We start from the raw sequence: 22,003 nt of genomic DNA, 5'->3' as shown, positions 1-22,003 counted from the left end.
TGACTGTAAGACTGTTTTGTAGACTTTTGAGTCCAAAAACAGTGAGGATAATGGGACATCAACAGTTGTTGATGGCAGCATTTGCTTTCATGGGTTATCAAGCTTTGGCTATGTGTGTGTTTGTGAATGAATATGTGCATAAGTGTATGGATGTGGGAGCATGTGTAGGAGTGTGTGATTGTGAGTGTATCTGTGTTTATGTGACTGTGACCATAAGTATGTGTGGGAGTGTATGTGCATATGTGAACGTATCACACATATGTACTCACATGGCCAGAAGGATGATGTAGGACACATGGTCTATGTGAATTCATAAAGCGTATATAGTGATAATGACACCAGTGATTGTAATGGGGTTCTCACCATTACAACAGGGTTCTCTAGTTTGTTTTTCAAGTAACATTTTGAAAAGCTTTGCTCATGAATTAAGCTGGCCGTCCATAAAGTGTAATTTACAGGGCTCTGGAAAAACTTGATACTGAGAGTGATTGGCAGAAATTATCTAAGCCCCTTAGTTGCAGAAGGTTATCTACTATACAAGCTTGTTATCCATGAGAGAGGAATCTGGGTGGCTCTTTCATGATATCAGAATTCAAATCTTCTGGAATGGTCTGGAGTATCCAAGCATGATAACATTGTATTTTGGGTGTTAGTAGTAAAATTCCATACCTATAGCATGTCACATCAGCAACTGTAAAACCTATTTCAAAATCAATATTGGATATCACAGCTTCTTTTTGCTGGGCCAATTAAACAAAGTCTCACTAGTCCCCAGTGGCCAGAGAGAGCCTTTCACTGTGTTTTCTCTATTATAATTTACTTAGGGTAGCATTAATGAGGTTGTTCAGAGAACTAGGAGACAAAATATATTATGAAAAGATGCAAATTATGAAGAGAATGTATCTAAAATATACTGTGTGCCTCACTTGATACTTGCCACGAAATCTTAATGTTTTATTTGTTTAATACTCAGTCTCCCTAGAAAGGAGAAAACAGGCTCCAAGAGATTAAATTAAACAGTTTGCTCAAATTGATGCAGATAGTGTCAGACTTGGAAACTAGACCCAGGCCTGACTCCCCAATATTGCTCTTCCTTGCCCTGTCACCTTGTTCTCTCCTACTCTCTGCCTATCCTGTATAAAGACATAGAGCTGTCATGGTCTGCATCAGCTCCAGAGGTTAGGGTGGACAATAGCAATCAATTTATGAAGGAAGCTTCTTTTGCCCTGAAACCATAGCAAAGCAGACTAAGTGAATTCTCTGCCTTTATACAGGGTTTGGAGACTAGTGATAGAATCACAGTACTTCCAAGGAGAGTATTCCTTACCTGTGAATAAGGGGCAGTAACTGGCTCTGCCTCTCACAGGTTCCTCCTTACCCCTGCAGGGCTTTTTCCAAGTTGCCTTAAACCTTCTGTTATTTGTGAATATGACCACAGGTTACTTTAGGTTTCCCTTTCTACAATTTCTCTTGACTAATAATATTCATCTTGGGCTCAAGACCCATTTCCTCCAAGGCACACGCTCTGAATAACCTCTCTCAGCCTCTCAGCTTGGTTTGCTTCCTCACTTATAGTTTCCTTTTCTTTGAGACAGAGTATCACTCATTTTCTGGGACTGGAATGCAGAGGCATCAGCGTAGCTCACTGCAATCTCAACCTCTTAGGCTGAGGCAATTCTCCTGCCTCAGCCTTCTTAGTAGCTGGGACTATAGGCACCAATACTGTATCTGGCTAATATTTCTATTTTTAGTAGAGACAGGTCTCACTCTTGTTGAGGCTGATTTTGAACTCCTGAGCTAAAGTGATCCACCTGCCTTGGCCTCTCAGAGTGCTATGATTATATTTTATCATGTACACATTTTACCCACTAATTGTACATGCCAGGCATGGCATTTATTCATTTAATCACCATAATACTTATTCATCCATAAAATATTGATTATCCATTATACATCTGCTATGTTTCAAGAACTGACCCATACCCTGGGGACAAAAGGTTAATAACTACAGAATTATTCTCATGGAGTTTAGAGGAGAGAGAAGGATTAACCAAAGAATCTCAGAAATATATAAATAGAGGTTAAGTGTTTTGAATGAAAGAAATATGGTGTCATGAAAGTATATAACAGAGAAATCTAACCCAGAGAGTGGTAACGGGAAAGGCTGCACCAAGGAAATGAAATATGATCTGAGATCTAGTGGATAAGTAATAGCCAACTGGAAGAGTGAGTGAGAGGAAGAGAGTATGTGTGTTGGTGGTGGTGGCGAGTGGACAGGAGGACGGGTCTGAGAGCAGGCCAGTGTGGATGGATCAGGGAGAATGAGACTGTGCAGGTGCTGAAGTTACCAGTAAAGTATTCTGGGTTTTACCCAAGGGCAATCAGAGGCCATTGGAGAATTTTGAGCAGACTTAAGTCAAGCATAATGACTGTGTCCTTTATAAGGCAGGAACAGAGGCTCGAATGACTTTGGTAACATTTCCAGGAATTGTGGGGCCACACAGCTGAAGAATAGCTTGCTAGGACTTAAACCAAAGGATGCCCACACTTTTTATTATTAAACATTAAGTGACACTGTACTGATATTTTCTCCTTCTCTCTCTCTCTCTCTCTTAATTCTGAAAAGAGAGCATCTACTATTACATTAAGGTAACACACTTCCATATACTTCTAGAATATGGGAAAAGATCAGAACTGGCATTATTAAGTCCCTACAAGGTATCAGACATTGTTATCCCATCACATAATAAGGCAAGCCTTATTCTCTGTATTTTCAAGATGAGAAAACTGAGGTTCAGAAAGTTAGGCAATAGCCCTTTGTTAGAAAGTAGAACAGTGGGGAAATGAATCCATTCTCTCTGGCCCCAAAGTTTAGATAAAACCCAGAACACTGCAGGGTTACCTTAATGTACTCTCCACCCATAATAGATAGAATGCAGGGGCAAGACTGGAAACACAGAGACCAGGTGGGGTCTTCTATAATAATCCAGGCAAGAGAGAATGAGTGGGAATTGAACATCAAATCCATTTGGATCATGAGGTAGAAGGAGGACTCCCTGGCTGGCTTGAGTCCTGAGAAGTGGTTGACATCATTCATTCTAGAGGGTAGGTTTGTGGAAGGGAGAGTACAGCTAATATGCTTCGCCCATTTCTGGGAATGGCAGGTAGGTAAGTGAACCTGGAGAGGTCTGGATCAGTGGCCTTTGGCATTAAAAGCTTTCCTTATTATAGAGCAGGTATATAGTGAATGCTTGCTGAAGTGATGATTCATCTTGATTTATGACCATTGGCTTTGCCAAATGGGCCTTCTTGGCCCTCAAGGTCAAACTCCTAACATTCCCTATACTCTCATCTCCTTTCTTCTTTTTCCTGAGGATCATCTCCAGAGCGCTCCCCTAGATCAGAATGTGAGTGAATAAGAATGGTATTTTATTAAAATCTACCTTTTCTATCTTATAGAAAAGATTGAGAAGAAAAAGATAATTCATAAGGGGCTTGGTATGGTGGCTCATGCCTGTAATGCTAGCACTCTGGGAGGACAAGGCAGGTGGGTTCCCTGAGCTCACAGGTTTGAGACCAGTCTGAGCAAGAGTGAGACTTTGCCTCTAAAAATAGCTGGGCATTGTGGTGAGGGCCTACAGTCCCAGCCACATGGGAGGCTGAGGCAAGAGAGTCACTTGAGCCCAAGAGGTGGAGGTTGTTGTGAGCTATGACACCATAGCATTCTATGGAGGGTGACACTGTGAGACTGTGTCTCAAAAAAAAAAAAAAAAAAGGAAATTCCCCCAGTTTGCAAGAAATTATACCAAATCCCCCAAAGCACTGCTTTACAGATTCTAAATCATGTGCCTGGCTTTTAAAATGGGAATCTAAAATCTCCTGGAAAAAAAAAAAGAGTGATTTATCACTTCAATCTTGCAGTCTATGTAAGACAGACATTTTATTCTTGGGAATGAATAGTCATGTTTACCTCAAAGCAGACGGAAACGTGACCAGAGAACTTGGCTTTTAATGGCCTATAGCCAACTAAAATAAGCACACAAAATTATGACTACCACTAGGCAATGAAACATCATTCTTCAGTGTCCCAGTAACTTTCTGTATTTCTCAGCAATTTCTTTTCTAATTTGATGACTTCAGGATAATCTTCTATTATAAAACCATGGGATCTGGTCAATAGGAAGTTGTTAAATCTTAAATTTTAGATACCCAAGTGACACTCTGAAAAAGGACCAAACATACTGTATTTATTGCAAAGTAAATACATGCCACCCTTGTCTTCTTTAGCAGGTAGCTAATTGTGGACCATTAGCTGAAGCTAAGGCACCAACCTAGCAATGAATCTAAGACAGGCTTTGCTGTGACTCATGAGCTTGTCATATCTCTAATAGAATAGGGCTTCACTTGGTAAATGCCATCTCTTCCTCCTGTACCAAAGATGCCAGAACTATTCGGATAACTATCACAGCTCTAGCAGGTTAGTTCAGCATGATGATTTCAGTCAACAATAGAGAAAACTTAAGATATAGAAGAACTTAATTGCCTGAACAAAACCAAGGAGTCCAGATTCAGGCCCTGAACTCTTCACTGAAAAGAACCAAGAGTCAGACTCAAAGCAGCAGATCTCAAACTAATACTGAAACAAAGCTTACCTTGGGATGTGAGCCAGGGGGAGCTGCCAGATTCTAGCAGCATAAATAAGTCTATGAAGTCTCACTGGATATGAGATCCTCTCTGAGGGGTCATGAAGCTGCTGGGGTTGGTTTCGATGGCTATGGAGCCTGGGAAACAGGGTCAATCTGGAGCCCTTGGTGACCTTTTCTCCTTTTTTAGGGGATTTGGGGAAAGTGGAAAGAGGAGAAGGCTGATTTCCCTGCAGCAAGGGAGCATGCCTGGGGAATGACACAAGCCTGAAGATGTGGAAAAGCCCAAATAGCTCCAGGGTAGAGAGGCAAAGCCTTCCTCCAAATAGAGGGTATTTCCCTAGTGCTCTGGCAATTAAATAAACAGTTTTCAGTGCTAATTTGGCTGTCCATTTTTCTCAGAAGAGGAAAGAACCAATCTGTAAGGGCCTACTTGACTGGAAAAGCAGCCTCTTTTGTTCTGCTTTAGGATGGGAAAGTGTCGAGCCTTTTCCTGATATTAGTCATGCTTTGGAGTCATGAATGGAGAACAGTAGAAATAGCCTTTCTTTGATATAGGCCAGTGGACGTCCCATTATAAAAGTTATAATAACCACCCATTACTGAGTGTCTATGATGACCTATATGCATTAAGTGCATTTTTCATTTCAGACTCACAGATACTTTAAGAGGAAGAGGTCATTATTATTCTTTTATAAATAAGGAAACCAGAGTAAAGAGATGTTTGTAAATTGCTTAAGGTCACACAACAAGTTGGATGTGAACCCAGGTTTGACTCTGGCTTAACTACCCATGAAATGCGAGAAACCACAGGCTGTGGTCAAGAGAAAGGTTCAGATTTTGTCAGGGTCACAAAATTCACCTTATGCTCTCCTCCCCAGTGTTTCAATTATTATGAAGTGGATGGTTTCTAGTTGACCTTGATAGTTGTAGTTGAAGTCTTCTAACAATGTTAACTTGAGGACTAAACACATTTTTGGATTTCCTGTTGGATTACAACTGTGTTTGATGCTCAACCTTCATGAAAATCCCACTGGTGGTTCCATTGACCATGTACTGGGGCAATGAAGCTCTATCTGTGAACTCGTCAGAACTGCATATCCTCAGGCCCTGAACCACACTGCTGACTCAGAAATGCTGGGGATTTAGCCTAGCTCCATGCGTTAACCAGCCCTGCAGGTCATTGGGTATATGCTAAAGTCTGGGAACCATTGCCATGAACCATTAGGAGGGGTACCCCTGTAATTTTTTCACATGGAAAAAATAAAGCTTCTATTTTTTTCATTCTTTTTTTTTTTTTTAAGGTTTTACCTCATTTCCAAATCTTCATTCTCTTGTGGTACAAATTTGTACAAGGCAACGTAGGTGTTCATTTGTAATGGGTCTTTGGAAAGAGGTTCCTAAAAAAGAAAGTAAAAGAAAAATGAGAAAAGGAAGGGGAAAGAACCTGAGAGAAGAAAGAAAATGGGAAATGGAGACATTACTGCAATGTAATTTCAGTGGATGCAATTTCAGTGTTAAAGTATCTATTGTAAAAGATTTCCTTTCAACCTTAGGTTTATTTTTAATTTCTTAACTGAATTTTATTTTACGGCAGATCATTCAAAAACAATTATTTGGAACTTCTTTGTCAGAAATACTGCAGTTTTATTCAAATGTATTTTCTTTGATGTAGTTGTTCAAAAAATTAATTACAAAGTTTGTACTCAGGAATGGCAATATTCTGTCTCACAAAATAGGGAGAAATGAATAGGAGTAAACAACTCTTACTTCCTAAAATTATATTTTTATTAATTAGCCTAAAAGTTGACATATAGTATATCAGTGAGAACTAGATTTAGTCATCTGGCCATTAGTTAATTTTTGTTTAGGAATTTTGTAAGGAAAAAGCATAGACTTTGCATTCAGATTGATTTATTTATACCTACTGCTTATGAAATCTTACAATAAAAGCTACTATTTTTGATGGTTTACTATGGGCCAGGCACTATGTTACATGCATTAGCATACTTGAATTTCACAACAAGACTGTTGCAAAATTGTTGTAGATTCCATTGTTGTCTTCAATTTATAGACTATAAAAGACTTTTTAAGTGTAAAATATTCGCTATTCTTACTAACCAAATAAATAAAAGATGTATACTTGATAATAAACAAGTTAACATTGTATATCATGTAATATATAACTACATAATACATATATACAATAATATAATAAATACATGCTACGTACAAACTACATGAGTCTTTTAATCTATAACTCACTCTTTTTCAATGCTTAGGTATCTTACCCTATATTATTCTATTCTATTCTAATTATATATATGTGTGTATATATATAAATGAACATATCTGATATGAATTACTATAAAATACAGTTGATAATATATAATTCTATGATTTATAATCATATAGTATATGTAGAATTGTATATAACAGAAACAAAAGATGAACAACAAACTACTTATCCTTTTTAACTTTAGTGCACTGTGATATTTCTATTTATTCTATGATACCTATGTTGTGGTACATTATGCTACATTATTCTATTCTATTCTCTTAAAATGCTGGTTTGGGACCCACTGAACTGATTTCATGACCCACTTGGGTGGTGACCTCCTATATGATCTAAGGACTTCTGAGTTGCCTTCTGTGACATCCATAAATACCTGGTGGTTTATGTTCTTGGCTTGGTCTCTGAAATCATCAGTGCCATTTTCTGGATATGTAAACACTAAAGGAGACAAGAGAAAGCAGGTGATTTATGAATCTAGTCACCAATTTTTGGAAATGTGCCTAAAAGATGGCTTTATTTATTCCATGTTCTATAGATTCTACCTTACCATTCATTGCCTTAGTTACCAGGGTTTCAGGTCATCTTCTATATGACTTTTCCTCTGCCTCCCCATATAGAACTCTGTACCATCTTCCTTGCTCTCCCATAACCTTTCTGTATGCCTGCCTAGCATTTGTCCCCATGCCTTACTTGGCAATTTTTTTGTTCAAAGTTTGGTCTCATTTGGCAGAGTTCTTCTCAGGAGCAGAAAACTGTGTCATGCATCTTTGCTGAATGTATCAAACTAATGGTATGGGGGGTGAGGTATCATCCATTTTAGTTGTATTTGAATTGTTTTTTCTAAACATAAGATTCTTTTTTTTTATTAAATCATAGCTGTGTACATTAATGTAGTCATGGGGTATAGTGTGCTGGTTTTATATACAATTTGAAATACTTTCATCAAACTGGTTAACATAGCCTTCATGGCATCCTCTTAGTTATTGTGCTAAGACATTTATATTCTACATTTAGAAAGATTCACATGTACCCTTTAAACATAAGATTCTTTAATCTATATTCAATACCTTGATTCTTATTTCTTGAGGAATCTGTATTATATTTTGCAGATTACAGCTTTAGTTTTAAACTTCAAAATATTCCTTTGATCTCTTATCGTTAATGTATTAGGGCTATTATCTGGTTTTTCTTTCATGAATTGTTGGAATATATAATTCTCTTCCTTTTGTATTTAAGCAGCTAAGCTGTGGTCTTTGATACAGGATATTCCTTCTCAAAATTGGCAAGAGTTTTCATTGTCCTCATACATGGCTGTGTGAATTGTCTGATGGATATTGTCTGGGGTCTCTGCCATGGCTAGTTTGATCTGCCTAATCTACTCTGGTGACTAACACCCTAATCTTATTACTTAGAGCACATTCACCTTCCCTAAACAAAAACATGGTAAATGGTTCAAAGCAGTGGTGTCTAAATTAACCTATTATTTAGATGACTTAACATTTTAAAATAACACATTGCTCCTTTATTCTTCCCTTTGATTTCTCTTCATATTGTCCAGGAAATATCAGTAGAGGGAGGGAAACACCACAGAAAGCTCTATAACCTATTTCATTAATACAGTGACATTGTCTCCTGTTCTTAAAATAGACTCAACAACTGTGATGTCAAAAACATGCTTCAAAACAAGATCCATTTATTAATAAATGTACTGATGCTTATTACATATCTGTTCTCCTCAGTTTATAGTTACAGAGTTTATGGATGCAATTCCATTATTACAGAGTTTATGGATGCAATTCCCTAGGAAGCTGATATTCAGTTGTTGGTGGAGCTTTTAGTCCATGGGTAAGTGGAAAATGAAGGCCTCATTCTATGGGACTTCTCTGCCTTAATATTTGGCCACTCAAGTTGATGTTTACAAATGTAAAAAGAGTAGAGATTAGCACAATCTTTTTCTGATATTATCTGACCATTTGAAACTCTGGTGTAAACACCAGCATATAAAACTGGATACTTTAAAAGAATATTAAATATTCACATGGAAACAAGCAAAGAAAATCTTCCTAGAAAATTCTTGAATTGGGACAAAAGGGAGGGGCTACATAAAGAGCGTATGTAATGTTCCTTTTGGACTGATTTTACAATTTTGTAATTTCATGTTATTGAAGCTTTTATTGAATATCCATCTGGCCATCAAATTCAAAATGTGTAGTGTTTTTGTGAGCTATGATGAAAATGATTTGAAGTGACCCCAAATGTGTTTTCAGATATATGGTCGCAAGCAGAAATGGAAGGTTGCAAAAATGATTTTCAAAACCTATTCCTTCTGGCCATTTCTAAGACTTTGATTGAAGGGAAGAAGAGAAAAAGAAAGGAACTATTTTACTGAAAATGTATCTTATCCTTTTGGGTTTGGTGCTTTAAATTCTTTTATTAAAAATAATTTGGTTGTCTATTTCACCCATGACAAGTATTCAAAGAATATGTCCATTATGCAGGCATATTTGCTAATGTTATGGAAACAAAATGAATCTTTAGTTTTCACCACATCCTCCAAATAACTTTATTCTTTTCCTTTCTCATATGTTATCCATCTTTTATACTTTGCAGACCTGTGAGGCCTATGTCTACCACTATTTGTGTGTGTGTGTGTATGTGTGTGTGTGTGTGTGATGATTATTTGTTTGTCTTTTTAAATCTGTAATGTAGCAAGTTACATTACTGGATTATCTGGCATTGACCCAAATTTGTGTTCTTGTAGTAAGTTAAATTTGGTAATTATGCAGCACCTTTTAAAAATTCATTGTGGGGCAGCGCCTGTGGCTCAAAGGAGTAGGGTGCCAGCCCCTATATGCCGGAGATAGCAGGTTCAAACCCAGCCCCAGCCAAAAACGGCAAAAAAAAAAAAAAAAAAAAAAAAAATCCATTGTGGATTCAGTTTACTAAGATTTCATCTCAGACTTCTGCATCTATTTTCAAAAGAAAGACTGCCTAGTGATTTTCCTTTCTTACACTTGTCCTTGTTTGGTTTTGAAGTCAGTATTATACAAGCCTCATAAACTAAGAGAATGCCACTGCCCTTCCTGTTAGCTACTTTTTGTTTCTCTGACAGAGCTTAAGTAATCTGCAAATTTTCCATTCCTTAAATGTTCAGTAGAATTTACCTATAAATTTACTCAGGACTGGTATTTCCATTGTGAAAAATTTAAAATACTGATTGAGATTCCGTAAGGATTCTAAGCATATTCAAGTTTTCTATTTCTATTTCTTCTTGAGTCAGGTTTTAGTCATTGCTATCTTTCTTGATATCTACTCATTTAAAAAAGTTTAAAATTTTATTGGCATGATGTTGGTTACCAAATTCTTTTACTTTCTTTTCAATCTCTGGTATGTTCATTTTTTTGTAATTTTCTTGTTTCACCTCTCTTTTATCTTTAAAAAACTCTTAGAGATTGTACGTTTTATTTTTTTTTTTAAGTCACTCATCACTTCTCTGTTCAGATCAAGAGTAAAAAACAATCACTCAAGGTTTATTGATTTATCTTTGTAATTTAATACAAAAGAACCTCTGTAAGTTGGCCTCCCAAGGGACTGTAACATACAGAAGTGGTCAACATAGAGAACTGGACCTACTGTACTAATGATAAGTACATTGATGCATGTCCGGTTTATGAAAATTAGGTTAACTTAACCAGGTGTTCAATGTAGGGAGGTGGTCAACTGTGGAGTTCTACTGTAATTTCTGTTCTTATATTTATTATTACTTTTCTTGCTTTTGTTGGGTTTATTCTATTTTTTAATTCTTAAGTATAGTGCTTAATTTATTTACTTTTCAGACTATTTTGTTTTCTAATAGTATCATTTTAAAACACAGTGCTCTAATCACAACTATAGCACTATCTGACAAGTTTCACATGTGTTGTTTTAATTCCACATGTTCTCAAAAATGTGAATCTTCCACTTGTTAGATAGTGTCCTTTTTAGTCAATTAGATTAGGATTGTCAAATGTGTTATCAAATCCTCTGGATCTAAACTGAAAACTTTTGTCTGTCTGATTTACTAATGACAAATGTATTTTATTTTATTTATTTTTATTTATTTATTTATTTTTTTGAGACAGAGCCTCAAGCTGTCCCCCTGGGTAGAGTGCTGTGGCATTACAGCTCACAGCAACCTCCAACTCCTGGGCTCAACCGAGTCTCCTGCCTCAGCCTCCCAAGTAGCTGGGACCACAGGCACCCGCCACAATGCCTGACTATTTTTTTGGTTGCAGCCGTCATTATTGTTTGGCGGGCCCAGGCTGGATTCGCCACCTTAGGTGTATGTGGCTGGTGCCTTAGCCACTTGAGCCACAGGCGCCGAGCCGACAAATGTATTTTAAAATCTCTCACTATTAAAGGGGTGCCAATTTTCCTAATAATTTGGTCAATTTCTCCTGGTGTTTTTAATCATTGTTCAGGCTATGTATTAGATATACCCAAGTTTAAAATTTATATCTTCTGATGAAGTGGACATAACCATGCTCTTCATCTCTTTTCAACCAAAGCTTTTTGGTATCTTAAAGTTCATTTTTGCTTATTAATATAGCCAAATAATTTTTCTTTTGCTAAATATTTGCCTGTGGTTTCCCCTTATCTCTGTATCTGAAAAGTTCTTTATTTTGCCTATGTTTCCTCCCCCTTGTGGTAACTTTAAAAAATAATTCCAGCTGGGTGTGGTGGCTCATGCCTGTAATCCTAGCAGTCTTGAGGGCTGAGGAAGGTGCATTGCCTGAGCTCACAGATTCCAGACCAGCCTGAGCAAGAGTAACACCCCAGCTCTAAAAATAGCCAGGTGTTGTGGCAGGTGCCTGTAGTCCTAGGTACTCTGGAGGCTAAGGCAAGAGAATTGCTTGAGTCCAAGAGTTTGAGGTTGCTGTGATGATGCCATGGCACTCTACTGAGGGTGACAAAGCAAGACTAGTTCAAAGCAAACAAATAAATAGATAGATAGATATAAATAAAAAATAAATTCCTTTACTTTTCAACTTTCTATAACCTTATGTTTTCGATATTTATAAACAGCATATGGATCATTTTAAAAATCTGACAAACTTTACCTTTTATCTAGTGTTTAGCTGGTGCACATTGATTTTGATTACTTGTAAGTTGGGATTCCTCCCTAACATTTTATTTTGTATTTCTATTTGTCCTAACTTTTCTATGCTTTTTCTTGTAATCTCTCGTCACTTGCTTTTTTCTTCCTTCTCATCATTCAGTTTTGTCTTTTTTCTGATTTGAAAAGTTTAAACTACTTTTTATTCTTTCTGTAGTTGTCCTTAGAAATTTTAAGGCATATTTAATTTAAAGTGAAATAATATATTTAATCTTTAAACAATATATTTATTCTTGTAAACAATACAAGAATCTTTGAATGTCCATTTCCAACTTAAATACCAGCATTTTAATATTTTATTAACAACTTTTAACAAACTTCATTTTTTTAAGTGGCCAATGTTTGCTTAGATTTAATCACATGTTTACACTTCCTTTGCTTTTTATTTCTTCTTCTCAGTCTCTGTTAAGGTCACATTTTCCTATTTTTAGTACTTCTTTAAAAATTTAGGAGCATAAATCCTTTAAAAATAAGGAGCATAAATCCTCCTTATTGGCACTGTAGATCTAGTTTTTGTCTGAAAACATATTCTTGAGAGATAGTTTAGCTTCATTTACAATTCTAGGTTAAGGGTCACTTTCCTTTTAACACACAGAAGATATCATTCTACTGTTATTTAGCTTCTATTGTTATTTGTAAGAAGAATTTGTCAGTCTAATTTTCATTTCTTTCTAGATCATTTGTCTTTCAGTGTGCATTTAATGTTTTCTTTTGTCTTCTGAAATTCTGTAGTTTCACTAAAATGTATCCAGGTATAAATTTCTAAATTAGAGAAATGGCTTCTTTAATTAGTTCTGGAAAATTCTCAGCATCTTCTCGAATATTGTTTCTCTCTGACTATCTCTGTATGTTCTTCTAAAATGTCAGTTGGATGCACGTTAGACTTTCTCACTCATATTCCATGTCTCTTTTACTCTCATGAATCCCACTGCTTTGTCTTGCTGGCTATTCTCTAGAATTTGTTTGGCTCTATATTTTAAGGAACTAATTCACTCTTCAGTTATGTTTAATAACACATTAAATTTCTATTGTTTACAAAATGTTCTATAAGTTCTATCTCATTTTTAACTTTCCTATTTATTTTTGATAGCCTCTTATTCTTTTGTTATATTTTCTTATCCTTTTTTTATATTTTAAATAAATACAACTATGTAGTTACATATTTCTCTTTTTGATGACTCCAAAACATACGGTCTCTGACAGTCTAATCATAAAATTGGTTGTTTCTGCTAGCTCTTACTCATGATGGCTAATTTTCTCATGTGTTTGGTGATTATTAGCTCATGCTCTTTGAAAGTTCATTTGTGAACTTTTACAGACTGGGTTAAAATTCTCTTCCTTTGAGAGAGGATTTACATTTGCATCTGACTAATGCCTGGTGATCTCATCACACCTGGGCAACTTTAAATTAAACTAAAAACTCATATTATTTTACCTTGCCCATACAGGTAGCATAAATTCAGGCCCCAAATCCAAGAAGACTTTTTTCTCATCTTTCCTTCTTTCCCTCTCTTCTTTCCGCTCTCCCTCTTTTTGTCTCTTTTTCCCTCCTACTATCTTCTTTCTTTCCTTTTCTATCAAAGTTAAGGCTGCTATAGCATATTCGTCTATAGGGCATTCGTTTTTTCTGGTGGCATTAAGGATGTCTTTTGGGGTATTAGCATTTTTCCAAAGGGGCCTTCATGTAACTTAATACCCTGCCCACTCCTCACATTTTGTCCTCTAGTGTTCATAACGGGATCTATCAGTACCCAAGCTGGGGCCCCAGGCCTTCACTTGCTTCTGTCTCTGGATTCATGTTTTACTGTTATTTCTAGACTCTATGGAGCTGCTTATTTAGCTGGCAGCTCAGCCATGCATTAAATGGGAAAAATTTCTCTGACTATCCAGCTGTCCACATTGTTAGATAGGGAAACTTTTATGTTTTCAGAGAAATCTTTACCTTGTAGATGTAACAAAATGTGTGTTGTAGAAACCTACCATAAACATTTCAATCTGTAATTTAGCAATTATCCACTGGAGGGGTACAAAATCCAGGAACATCTGCCAACTTAGCCAGTTAAAAATCTGCTCTTTTTTTGTGACACTTTAAAATTTGAGATACAGAGTTAGTGTATATTATAGGCAAGGATAAATTTTCCAAATCTGAGCTTGCCTGTTTTCTTTCTGGACATAACTTTTTTTTTTTATTACCAAATGGGATAATATTAGATTTTATAATATCCTCAAGTGGATGTGATTAAGCTAGTTTTTTTTTTTTTTTTTAAGACAGTTTCTAGGAATTTGTATTGCTTATATCTTTTTTTGTTTCTCTTCCAGGAAAATTATGTTCACATACAGCCATTCTGAAATGCAATTATTAAAGACATCCAATAATGTAATAAATGGGATTTCAAACTGAAATGGGAAGCCCAGAATTTTGCTTATTCCTTTGCTCATTACTTTGTGAGTAAAATTTCTAGAAGTTAAGTCAAAGGTGAAGACTAGGAAATTTTCCCAGATATATTTATTATGCATCCTGGAATAGTGATGAAAACAACAATCAGAAACACTCAGACCTCCCCAATGTCATTTATAAGAGATAGCAGAGACTGTACTCTTAGGAATAATGAATTGTGCCTTCTTCTAAGGTAGCTTTGTATATATTCCTCAAGGAATTTGACATAACACCTGGCTAGAAGAAATTACACCTGTGTGCACTGCAACACAGAACTGGTTGAGATTGGCTTCCCAAACACTGCTTCTGAAAAGCCAACACTCTCCTTGCCATGATTGAGAAGACCAGTGGGACCTTGAACCACATATGTAGGGTATTTTTCCTATGTTGTTTCTCAAATTGCATGGATAGGGGATTAAAACAAATCAAAGGAAGATGTTTTGAGGCAAACTGCTGCATAATTAATCTCCCTAGCTTCTAAGGGTTCATTGTGAAGAAAGCTATTACTGATCAAAGGAATTGTTAATAGATCTCTAAAGCTTTCTGGAACTTCATTGCTTATGAGGTTCTTTAAACAGATCACTTTGAGTGAAACTGTAAAAATGCCCAGAAGAGATGGAAAATAATTAACTTTGTGTCTTTGTGTGTAGTATATTATTCTGTGACTTAGTTTCCTTATCCTTGTGGCATGTGTTGTTTTTGTATGTGTGTATGTATGTATTGGAGGAGGGAATTGGACTAAATCATCTCAAACCTTACTTCTTAAATGCTAATGGCCATATGACCACATGAACCACAGATTCATGTGCAGATTCTGATTCACCAGGTCCCAGGCAGCCTAAGATTCTACATTTCTAACAGGCTTTCACATGGTGCTCAGGTCAGATGGGTCAGGGAGCCATGGGGCTCTACTTGCATCTGTGACACTTCAAGACCTTATAATAGCTTTTTTTTTTTTTTTTGAGACAGAGTGTTAAGCTGTCGCCCTGGGTAGAGTGCCGTAGCATCACAGCTCCTCGCAACCTCAAACTCTTGGGCTTAAGTGATTTTCTTGCCTCAGCCTCCCAAGTAGCTGGCACTACAGGTGCCCACCACAATGCCTGGCTATTTTGTTGTTATAGTTGTCATTGTTTTGCAGGCCCAGGCTGGATTAGAACCTATCAGCTCTAGTGTATGTGGTGGGTGCCCTAGCCACTGAGCTACAGGTGCCGAGCCAATAGTTTTGTTAATGGCAACCATGCTGCATCGTGATGACTCCTAAATACAGCTCTTAACATTATAAAATCCTATCAGGACCACCTTTTGAGAGAAGAAATCCCCCTGGTAAACAGACACCTTAACTACTGAAGGATTCAGTGAGCAACAGCCTCAACAGAGCCAGCTCAGTTAAGCAGTAGGCACCTGCTGGGCATGATTCTGAGAAGCAGCAAATAGAATTTCCTCTCAGTGATATGAGATGTGAGAGAAAGGGGGAGTCAGAGAGGCCAAAAACTTTGGCCTAACCAACTGATTGAATTTCTTTCCTATTGACTGAGCAGAGACAGTTGTGGGAAGAGCCACTGTGGATGGGTGGGTGGGTGAAGGGATCAAGATAAAGTTGGGTATATTAACTTTAAGATGCCTATTCTACATTCAGAGGGCAATATCCAGTAGTCTATAAGCATTTGAAGGCAGCAAAGAAGTCTAATGCTGGAGATAAATTATGGGAGTCATCAATGTATAGGTAGTATTTATATTTGCTATGTCAACTAAAGATCATAACAACCCTATTGATTTGGCATTGTAATTATTTGCATTTCAGAGATGAGGTGATAGAAGCACAGAGAGGCTAGGTAATTGGTTCAAAGACACACAATCATTAAGTAAAGTCTGGCAGTTTGCCTCCAGAGCAAGGATAGACCACGGAACAAAAGCTTCTGATGCAGTTAGCGATGTTGGCAGGAATAACGTCAGGGGAAGGATGAAGGTGGAAGTCAGACTCAGTTTGCAGCAGCCCACCAGACTTGAGGAATTAACATCCAAGTCTGGTTTATATAGGAGTCTCTGGTGAGTTCATGCCTCAGATGTTGAAGAGCTCTGGGATTGCTGTTTAGGTTCTGTTGCTGGTTTTGCAATACCAGACAGACTGGGTTGGGATGGCCCTGCTGTGTTGCTGCCCTGTGACCATGTTCCCGTCAAAGCTATCATCTTTTTCTATTATGTCGCTAATGGCACTACTAAATTCTCACTGGCTATTTACATTGATCTAAAAAGTACAGTTTCGCCACGTGATGCCAAAGAATCTTTAGCTTAATGGTGAGCTTTCGCAGGCATGTGTGAGCTTGGTGGGGGTGGGGGTGGAGTGTATGTGCATGGTGAAGGCTGATTATTTAGGAAGGAGAGTCATGGGAAGTCCTAGGGGAACCCCATTGGCACAGTCCTAATGAGAGAAGAGACATAAAGGAATTCCCAGAGGGGAGGAAATGGAAGTCATATACATGCAAGACAGCTGTTGACAAAGCAGCAACATGCAGAACTGAATGCAGAACAGCATCCAGGCGGGGAAAGGGAGGTGCCGGCTCAGAGCCTGGAGGAATCACTTCTGCCACAAGAATGAGTTCAGTCTGAGTAAACAGCGCAGGTCAGGATCGGCACCTTGCTAGACTGCAACCAATGTACTAATGCTTCATAAATATTTTTTGATAAATGAGTAAAGGTTAAATAGTTATTGATATCAAAAAGCCTCAGCAAGAATGCATCCATAAGGATCTGCTCATGTGTCTTTAAGCTCTAGTTTACAGGGTAGTTTATTTTTGAAATCATAGAAACAAAGGCTTAAGCCATTAGAAGATTAAATAAAGCATGTCTGACTGGATTGTACAATTTTTAAGAGTCTTAGTTTTCTCTAAGACCAGTGAAGGAGCCAAGTGTGAGGCTTATGCTTCCCTGGCTAGAGTCACTGCCATTTGATGTCAGGTACCTCAGGTGTAGCATGAAGTAGCATCTCCATGATGTGGTTTGCTAATCTAATTTAGGTCACTGGAGAAAACAATGCATTCACAAAAGGTCTGAAAGTGGCTCCTAAATTCTCATATGGCTAAGTCCTGAAGGTATGAGAACTTAGGAGACAGAACTCAAGGAAATATTTGAGTCACATAGTTTCAAACTATGTCCAGTTTCCCTCCAGAATACTGAACCCTTGAGTTATCTGAATTCCTGAGCTAGCAGAGAAATAAATACTGGTGATGAGGATTCAACTTCACCTGCTCACTGACCCTGACTCATGTGATTCCCATTTGTGCTGGGCCCATTCACTCACCACTGTTGCTGCGTTTCCTAAGGTCATACTCCCCTCCTGGCCCTGGTCCATCAGCTTCCTCAGGAACCTCCACCAGATCAGAAGTCTTGGGGGAAAGAGAAAATAGCATGGGATGAGCAATGTTGTATCAGTGGGTTAATGAAGAGAGATTGTGATGTCAAAGAGCTAAGGTGGAATTTGCATGATACTTAAGAGTACAATGATTGTTGTCTCCTCTATTTGGCTAACTTCAGAGAGGCTGTGTCCTCTTGTGAGTACTGTACTGTCCTTCAGATGTCCTTCAGGATCAAGCTGGCCACACTACGTACTCAATGAATGAATGCCTAGGGGCACAGGCCACAGTTAGGCTTCTCCATTGGAACAGAAAACAGAGGGAAATCAGAATTCCGGCCCATATCCTGTTGCTTAAAATTGTAAGTAAAACTGTAGCTCTTTCTATAGGTGAGTATTAAGTTTTAATTATAGAGAACAAGATACACTACTGAGAATGCACTATTTACACGTGAGTTAAATGCTGTTTCCATTGCTGCAAAAATCAGTGCTTTTGTAATACTTTTTCTGTCTTTTTTGCAATAAGAAAAATTGTAATTGTCCTTCCACATAGGTTACAGAAATAACAACAACAATAATAATAATAGTACTCACTCTAAGTATAATAGTTCCTGATCATTTGCCACATGCTGCTTTTAAGTATGTATTATCTCATTTCATCATGATAATTCTACAATAGAGTCATTTTTCAGAGAGGAATCTGAAGCCCAGAGGGAATCAGTGTTCTCCTTGAGGTGCCACAGCTGCTAAGTGGCAGAGTTGGGGCCCTGAACCCCGGCGCTGCCTCCAGAGCACATGCACAGTACTTTATCCAGTGGTGCACTGACTGGGGCAGCTCCTCATGCTGGTGAGAACCTTCAAGGTCATCATACTAATGCCATGAAATTGTTAAGGTAGTAGGAAATTGGCAGATGCTACAAATCAGGGTCTGGCTCTAAGCTGCTGGTTAGACATTTATCAGGAGACCAATGATTGCCTCCTTCAAAGGGCCAGATGACCTTGCTTCTGTTTGCCTAGTGCTGTCCTCTTCCAGTGAGGAATTTATGGGGCCTCTGAGGAGAGTCACATTTAAAAAAAAATTTGTTTAACTTTGTACAAGTTTACCTTCCCAGCTCTCCTAGTCATCTCTATAGCACTTTGGTACTACCCTTCAGAGACTGGCTTTTGTTGCAATTTAGCATGATAATTTTTTAAACCGCTCTTGCTTTCATGACATTATTAGAAAGAAGAAAAAAATCAGTGTCACAAGGTCTCTAAGTCACTTATTCCCTCCTCCCCTTGAAGATCATGATTTCTGTACAAGAGACTCTTTTCAGGGGAGAATTCTATTTATGTTAATTTAAACTTATAAAACTGGGCTGGGCACAGTGGCTCATGCCTATAATCCTAGCAAGCTGGGAGGCCGAGGTGGGTGGATTGCTTCAGCTCAGGAGTTGGAAATCAGCCTGAAAAAGAGAAAGACACTATTTCTACTAAAAATAGAAAAACTATCTGGACGTTGTAGCAGGTGCCTGTAGTCTGAGCTAATTGGGAGGCTGAGGCAGGTCTGTTGCACCCAGGAGTTTGAGGTTGCTAAGAACTAGGCTGAGGCCATAGCACTCTACTGGGGCAATACAGTGAGACTCTGTCTCAAAAAATAAATAAATAAACTTATAAAACTGAAGATTATTCAAAAATTAGACAACTAACTCCCAGAATGTTGTTTAAATTTGGTTTCTTCTCTCAAAGCCATCAAGCCTTTCAGATTTTAGAACATTTAAAAGCACATTAAGGAATACAAAACAAATTTGGAAATAGCTAGGCAGCAACTTCTCAACAATGTAAAACAAATACCTCTATAACCCTGTAAGAAAATAAATCTGTGGGACAAAACTTTGTTACATGGAAATGTATGTTAACTTTAGGCATAATAATACTAAAGGAAAGGCAAAAGGCTGAAGTTCATTATCACTGACCTGCAGGAAGGAAGCAAAGTCATTTTAAAGTACGTATCAATTGTTTCTGTTTTCTTCCATTGAGACAAGATGGACTTCTGGGAAAGAGTGAAGTGACAGATATTTCAGGACAATTTTATTTGTCTTTGTTTCCCTGTAGCTTTCAGAACAATGCCTTGACAAAGCAAAGCTCCAGCAAATATTTACTAATGGAATCAGCCTCAGTATAACCAGGCTGTGATGAATGGACATCTTATTGACATTTGGAAAACTATATTCTGTACCCCTAAAACCAGTCTATAGCAGCCAGGTGTTACTAGAAACGAAGGTATTTTAGAGATGAAAGCAAACTAGACAACCATCGATTGTCCCTGTGTAAGGTCTCGCTGCTTCTTAGCCTCTGCTAAGAACAAGGAGGCTGAAATGTTCATTACTTGCTGTGAAATGTTTCTGAGGGTCGATCATAAATTCAGCAAAGCTCAGAACCACAGGTGTAGCCATCTGCTGCTGATGTGGATAGATCTGGGCCACCCCTGGGAGATTCCTCTCAGCTCTTGCCTTTCTGGAGTGGCTTTGCAATTGCCCTTTGCTAATGCTGATCTCACATAAGCATGGGAGATGCTGGTGCTGGAGTGGGATGAGGATCTATCATCTCTCACTACCGATTGTAGAAAAGCCTGTTCGGAATGCAGGTCAAAGTGCACAGGTCTCTGCTCTGGCCAGTTTTATTTGTGCTTTTCTTTTGGATTGCTGAGTGGGATCTATAAAAAGTCTTGACGTGTAAGGGGAGATGGCTGCCTGCTGGAAGCCAGCTCTGTGTGGCTTTGAGGAAGCAACTCATTGGCAGGCATGGCCCTTCTTAGTCCCCGAGATAGAAGATGTAATGTGGTACGTGGGCCTAGGGGGATGCTCTGCATTCTTAGATCTCTGTCTCAAGTTTTAGACCCGGCCTGGTGACCACTGTAAATGTGTGATTCAAAGCCGTTCACACAGACAGAGAACAAAGGCAAGTATAAGCCAACCAGGGTAAATACAAGAGAGAAAGAGGAGGGGCTGGCATGGGCTGATTTCCTAAGGAACAAACTTAAAAGTTACCGGTTTAACTCTGTAACTCTCAAACTTCAACGTGCATCAGAATCACCTGGAGGATTTGTTAGAACAAAGATTACTTGGCTCCCCAAATCAGATCTTCTGATTCTGTGGATCTGAGAGGAAAACCCAAATTTGCATTTCTAATAATTTTCCAGGTGAGGCTGATGCTACTGATCTGGAAACCAGACACTTAGAATCAATAATTTAACTCATTACCAGCTTTTAGCCCTTTGGAAATTTAGATAGTTTGAAGAGAGTGCTGTTTGTTCATTTATTCGTTCATTGACCACATATTTAGTGAGATTCTATAATGAGCTGGCACAGTCTAGATCAGTGGTTCTCAACCTTCCTAATGCCTTGGCCCTTTAATACAGTTTCTGTGGGTCATGACCCACAGGTTGAGAACTGCTGGTTTAGACCAATGATTCTCAAATCTTGGTGAATATTGAAGTTTCCTGGAGAGCTTAGTGGGTACTGGAGTCACCTGGAGAGTTGATAAAGTTCACAGAGGTCCAGGTGGGTTGAAGTAGGACAGAACCTGAGTCTTTGTATTGTTACAACCAAAGTTTGAGAATCACTGGTATAAGATAATTGATAATGGAAATAAAAAGATGTGAACAAGGGTTCTTACATTTAAGGAGCTTAGTCTAGTTGAGAAGGGGGCTAAAGAAGTGAGAGAAAAATTAAACAAAAAGGGGTGAAAATTACTAAGCAATATGTAAATCATGGATTAATGATGAGAGAGGTGTTGTCTGCAGAGAGGAGGAGACCAAGTGTGAGCAACTGGACAGAACATGGCTACCCAGAGAAGGGCACACCATGTCTGGAGCTTAGACTGTGCGGATCCCTGAAGATTCCAAGGTCAGTCTTTAAGAGGCTCTTATTATTTCTTCATCGTTTTTTATGCATTTTTTGAGTCTATATGCCAGGCATCCTATCATCCTGGTGTAGTGAGAGGAATAAGGAATGGGAGGGGCCCTGATGTCTACTGGAGTCACTCAGCACTTATGTCAGGAAATAGGTGCAAAAGCAGATCATGATAATGCCACCATGCATGTCTATAAGAAAGGAATTCTTGAAGGCTTGTGAAAGGAGCA

The 22,003-nt window shown here is 38.1% G+C and overlaps 1 protein-coding gene across 2 annotated transcripts in view; it reads right to left on the bottom strand.

The window, feature by feature from the left end:
- The window catches only part of STAC (SH3 and cysteine rich domain), a 145,835-nt gene that overhangs the window by 23,536 nt on the left and 100,296 nt on the right, over nucleotides 1–22,003 (bottom strand). For both annotated transcript variants that reach the window (XM_003781788.3, XM_012805314.2), the window contains 3 exons: nucleotides 17,830–17,914; nucleotides 7,313–7,377; nucleotides 5,955–6,043 (listed from right to left, as the gene is read on the bottom strand). In XM_003781788.3, the coding sequence (XP_003781836.1) occupies nucleotides 5,955–6,043; nucleotides 7,313–7,377; nucleotides 17,830–17,914 (239 nt within the window). The remainder of the gene's footprint in view (nucleotides 1–5,954; nucleotides 6,044–7,312; nucleotides 7,378–17,829; nucleotides 17,915–22,003) is intronic.

The sequence above is a fragment of the Otolemur garnettii genome, unplaced genomic scaffold (assembly GCF_000181295.1).
Source record: "Otolemur garnettii isolate 467f Iridium unplaced genomic scaffold, OtoGar3 scaffold00002, whole genome shotgun sequence".
In the NCBI taxonomy this organism is placed as follows: domain Eukaryota; kingdom Metazoa; phylum Chordata; class Mammalia; order Primates; family Galagidae; genus Otolemur; species Otolemur garnettii.
This window is presented reverse-complemented; position numbering and strand designations above follow the sequence as displayed.